General features: G+C 29.4%; 1 protein-coding gene across 1 annotated transcript; it reads left to right on the top strand.

The window, feature by feature from the left end:
- Positions 1-1823: 1823 nt before the first annotated feature.
- LOC18040017 (glutathione S-transferase L3) lies at positions 1824-4696 on the top strand. Its single transcript, XM_024182548.1, has 9 exons — positions 1824-1909; positions 2037-2111; positions 2894-2954; positions 3110-3196; positions 3742-3840; positions 3946-4048; positions 4139-4215; positions 4359-4466; positions 4580-4696. The coding sequence occupies exons 1-9, from the start codon at positions 1824-1826 to the stop codon at positions 4694-4696; spliced, it is 813 nt and encodes a 270-aa protein (XP_024038316.1).
- The last annotated feature ends 1304 nt before the right edge of the window (positions 4697-6000 follow it).

Below are 6000 nucleotides of genomic sequence, written 5' to 3'. Positions count from 1 at the left end.
TAATTTAATTTTTATTAAATATTTTAAATATATTTTATTTTAATAAAAGGTTAGCAAACAATATAAAAGCAACCAATTACTAGTATTATTCATTTTCATGATTAATTTTAATATAGTGATTATTAAATTAAATAGAACATTAGATATTCAAGTAATAATTAATTAAATAAATAATTATTTTTAAAGTTAATCCTGACTAAACTGATGTTCCAATTGGGATTGCTAATCCCATGATCTTAGGACTAAATTTAAATTTTGTCCCATAATCTAATCCAGATTGGAGCTTGCCGAACATAAAATGCATAATTTATACTAAAATTAATTCAATCTTACACATAATCCTAGCTCCCAAACATAGCCTAAGGTATTCTCAAATGGTCACATAGACCCTTTAATTTTATAAATGTTCACATGAACCCAATTTTTGCAATTATATCCTTCAATTAAGACAACCCAAAAATTGACTTTATATAACGTCTATAATAAATAAGAATAAAGTATTAAAATAATCTAATATATTAAAATAATATAATTTTATAAATTATTTTTAAATTAAACAAAATTATTTAATTATTATCGATATGCCAAATATGGTTTAATATTAATAAAATATGTTTCACTGATTAATAATATTTAAATAATTATTTTAGCATAAAAAATTACTTACAAAATCTGTATTATATATTTCATTTATGATTTTTTTTATTATTTCTATAGTAGCAAAAATTTTGAAGTTAATTTTGGATTAATGAATTTACATATTAATAAAATTTGCCAAGATATACTTATAATAGCTTAATATTAAAAGTAATTTGCATGACATGTTTATATGTTATTTTATTACTTTAGTTGTATTTATATGTATTTTATTTATTATTTTTATCTTAATATTGTATATGCATTTATTACAAAAGGTTTTGATTATAATTAAGGGATATAATCATAAATTATTTATAAATCCAAGGGGGTCTATGTGATCATCAAAAAACCAAAAAAAAAAAAAAACACTTATCTTATAGTGAATATTTTGTCATGTAGTTAAATTTTTATTTATCTACCTTTTGTTCTAAATTTTGAGCTATTTTTGGCACATATATCAATATATATTTTTTGGTTTCAGCATCACAATGCTTTTTTTGGGTGGAATTTTTCCACCCTATTTTTTTTTTGTAAATCCATCCGTTCCAGAAAATAATTATAATAAGTTCGCATTATTTTTAAATATGCAAATCAATAGAAGCTTAGACAATTGATTAATTAATTTATTCTTATAATTTTTTTACTTGTTCTTTATTTATCATTAAATTTATTTAAAGATATATATTTTATTTGACTATTTTATCTTATAATATAAAATGATCAAATTCTAATATTAGTGTGTTATTTATTGTGCACATATCACTGTTGAAAAAATAACTTTCTGGAGATCAGCAATCATCCAAGTCATTTTCTTTGAAGTCAGAGTGCCAGGAAATATTGTAGCTAAATCACTCGCATTAATGTAAAAAATGTAGGAATAAAGAAAAAGTCAAGTTGAAATTGAGCAACTCGTGAAACCGGGAAGGGCTAAATAAGAGTACTACGTTACCTATCAAGAAATTAATAAAATGGCAAGTTGTTAGGTTTAACTCTGTTTAATTGGTCAAAATAAACTTAAAAAAATAAAAAGAAAGAAAAATTCCCCACTCACTACGCACCACTCACAGTTTGTCAAGTCGTTGCGTGATTTAAAATCTATACAATAAATAAACTGCAAATGGCGTCACAGAATGATAAATAATGATTTAACAGCTCCTATATCAACGGCACCGTAGTCGCATTTTATGTATGAGATTGCCAGCAGAGACAGTACAGAACAAAAAGCTTACAAGAAAAGTACTCGTAAAAAAGTCAACGCAATGGCGACTGTGTAAGAATTTCCATTCTATATTGTCGTATTTGTATTTTTGTTACAGGGTTTCTCTTAGAATCTCGTAATGCTCACGATCATGATCATCGCGATGATTTTAACGATCATTCTATGTTTTATTTGATAGTGTTCATGAGAATCTTCCTCCAGTGTTGGATTCTAAATCCGAGCAACCACCATCTGTTTTCGATGGAACTACCAGGTTCTTTTATCTACTTACTTTTTTTTTTTTTCATTTTTTGTTAACTGAGTGTGTATATATTTATATAAAAGCTCGGATTTTCTAGAAAAAAGATTGGACTAGACTAAAATTCAGTACCGTCCTGTGTTTAATGTAGTTTAAGATAATATAATTCGGATTGAATTGTATGGTGACATTTCTCATTTATGGTGTTGCTCGAGTAGAAGTCATTCAGATTGATTAATTCACATCTAAGTGAGGCATACTGACACTTTAATTTGGTCATTCTTTCACTGTTGTTAAAATTGTAACAGAAAAGAAAAAAAAAAAAAAAGGACCGTTGAAGGGATGAAATAAGTTGTTAATAGTGGCCTAACCAGTGAAAAAAATATCTAATAGAGGCAAAATAATATTCTCCTAACATAATTTGCACAAAGGCTTACAAAATCGTGTGATTGTGTAGTTTACTATTTAGAGTGCGTTTAAGATTGAGGTTGAACAGCTGTAGGTTAAAAGGTACAATACTAAAGTGTTTGGTAAACACTAACTGCTGTAACTTGTAAGCTACGTTGATACGATTTTTCACTTATATAATAAAAATTTATTATATCTTTAATAATTTTATCAAAATTATTATTTAAAATGTATATTTACTATATATTATTAATTTTTGTTTGACAGTTATAATTTTTTTTCAACTGCACCTGAAAAACTATAGCACCTTAATTCTAAACAATATCTTAGTTACTGACATTGCTCAGATCATTTTAAAATAGACTGATTCATTTTCTTGTATATTTAAGGCTGTATATGGCTTACACGTGCCCATTTGCTCAGCGTGTGTGGATCACCAGGAACTATAAGGTTTTTTATTTTTTATTTTCTTTAATTTTTTGTTATTTATTTGTTCTGTACTCTGCCTTTAATCTAGAATTTTTTTTTTGGGTTTCTTAAAGAAAAAAACAATGGATTTGTAATTTAATTTCCTTTTAATACCCTCTGAATTTGATGTGCTGCAGGGATTACAAGATGAGATTAAGTTAGTTGCCATAAGCCTTGAAGATAAGCCTGTTTGGTACAAGGAGAAAGTTCACCCTGCTAACAAGGTGATACGAAAAGAAAAACTAAATAAATAAATAAAATTGTGATGCTGTTATTTTCATTTTAATAGATCTGCTGCATTTTTCCATTATTGTTAAAAGCAAATACCGTTATGTGGGTAAGAAATTGTAGCTTTAGCAAAGCTATAGTGACGTGCCAAATGCTCATTGTTAGAGATTGTTCATCTGTAATGCTCGTCTTATCATTTGGAATTTGGGAATAAGTTTAAAAATCTTAAAAGAAACTAAGTCTCTAATGTGAAACTTTTGAAAAATTTGGAAGTTAATGAAATTTAAATAACCAGTGTAATTGTTGATAGATCAATGTAGAGGAAGAGTATGTGTATTCACGTGTATATGCGTGTCTTGAAAATGCTTGCAATATTTATGAATCAATCCATGAATCAAAAGTCACGATAAGTCGAATGCTTAAAATGAAAGGTCAAAATTTTCCTAGTCATTAAGTGGCTTGATTGATCTTATTGAGTTAAATTGCCTGCGTGCAAGGGGAGCTGTGTGAAGTATTTACCTATTAGAGTTCTTCTTTACAGGTGCCTGCGCTTGAACACAACGGCAAAATTGTTGGTGAGAGTCTTGATTTGATTAAGTATGTAGACAGCAATTTTGAAGGGCCTTCACTATTATCTGATGTAAGATGTGCTGAATTCATTGTTGCTATTGATAAAAAGCTTCTTTCTCATCACTTAACTTCGAGTAACGCGTAAAAAAAAAACTTCGTTATGCAAATATTGCAGGATCCTGAGAAAAGAAAGTTTGCTGAAGAATTGTTTTCCTACTCTGATACATTCAACATCACTGTGTATGGTTCATTCAAAGGAGACCCGGCAAAGGAAGCTGGTTGGATTTAAATCTTGCTGAACTTATTAGTTTGTTATGGATTTCATTTCGGATTTATGCTAAACTCGCTAGAATTTTCAATTGTTACAGGTCCTTGTTTTGATTACTTGGAGAAGGCTCTTCATAAGTTTGATGACGGTCCATTCCTCCTTGGCCAGCTCAGTTTGGTACGTTAATCTTACAGATTTTGTGATGTAAAAGCAAGTAGTTTACAGTGCGGAAACTAAATAGTGCACTTGGAACAATGTTGCATGATAAATGATTTGAGTACTGTTTCTATGATTATGAATGGGAATGATTTGATCTTCAGGTGGACATAGCCTATATTCCATTTGTTGAAAGAGCCCAGATCTTCTTATCAGAAGTAATCAAGTATGACATCACAGCAGGCAGGCCTAAATTGGCAGCATGGATTGAGGTACATACGAAAGCCCTTCTTTCTACTTTACTTATTGTGAAACTCGTCAAAGTACTTGGCTATATATACATATACATATACATATACATATATTGTGAAAAACCCCTGTGCAGGAGTTGAACCAGGTCGATGCTTATAAGCAGACAAAATTAAAAGATCCCAAAGGGCTCGTTGAACTTTACAAGATCCGCTACATGGTACCATACGCAGAGCACTTCGTGTTAATTTAAATAATCTGATTTTTGCTGTATTATTACTTTCCATCTGGGTGAACAACCTGTAGCCAGATTGGTGACCTCTACCAACTGTTTTGTTCATTGCAGTGATCTTGCACGTCGTTACCATGCTGAACAATTTGGTGCCTTGGTGAAATCTCTCGTATAATAAAGCTGCATGTTATGAACATATCAAGTGCAGATGAGAGAATGTATTATAGAAGCCAGATAAGTTGGTGCAGTATCGTGGATTAATATCACTTGTGATAAATTAAGCTATGTTTTATGTAAATGTAAACCATATATGTATTTGATTGTGTGGAGATGTGATCTTGTTGATGCCTTCAGGTATCAGTGTGTGTTTTGCGTGTTTGTCGAGCTTGCATGAACAAATAAAATTGAAGCTACTTGAATTGTCATACTAGTTACTATGTTCATATTTTGTCAGAACTTTGAGAAATTAAGGCCATTGGCTGTGGATTTACTCTCTTTAGGGTCTATTTGGTAGTGAATTATTATTACTTCTGTGAAATAAAAGTTATAACTGCTAAAAAAAAAGATTTATGACATTTGGTACGAATATTATTATGTAAGACTCAATGCGTAAAAGTTGTTAAAAAATGGATGAGATTAAAGGTAAAAAACAAAACATAAAGAAATACAGATGCCTCTGCTTGGTTGTTGGAGTTACAAACCTCCTAGTAGTTGGGCTGGCACATATAAATTGCTCAATTCTAATTCTAAATAGGGCCTTAATTTAGGATTTGGATTCAACGGTGACCTGAATTTTTCGCTAACTTTTTAGAAAGATACAAATGATAATTTTTTGAGAAAAATATAAAATTAATTAAATTTTAACCGTATATTGCTCACTGCATGTGTGGCTCAAGATTATGAAGAGTTGAACACAACACAACTCAGCACTGAATCTAAATCCTTTAATTAGATACCAAATTTTAAAGTTGGGTAAAAGACTTTTAAATCTTTTACCGTTTGTTTTTATAAATTGCTCTTTATTATTTTGTTTATAACATTCACCATTAAAAAAGTTATTCGTTTGGTTACAAAGCTTTAAATTAATTTTTAACTTGGAATTATCAATTTTCCACCCAAAGAATACAAAAATTCTAAAATACTGTTAAACCTACAAGTGAATTTTGCGTAAAGATTTGATTATATACTTTCCGTTGTTCAAATCTATCATGTTCAGAGTCCAACTTCACGCTAGTAGTCATTATATCCTAGAGATCAAATAGCCTTTGTATATCCACCTTAAGTGTTTGCTGTTTACTATTTTAAGTTTCCACTCCTATTACCAA

The sequence above is a fragment of the Citrus clementina genome, unplaced genomic scaffold (assembly GCF_000493195.1).
Source record: "Citrus clementina cultivar Clemenules unplaced genomic scaffold, Citrus_clementina_v1.0 scaffold_6, whole genome shotgun sequence".
Classification (NCBI taxonomy): Eukaryota; Viridiplantae; Streptophyta; class Magnoliopsida; order Sapindales; family Rutaceae; genus Citrus; species Citrus x clementina.
The sequence above is the reverse complement of the archived record's forward strand: the minus strand, read 5'-3'. Positions and strand labels throughout refer to the sequence as shown.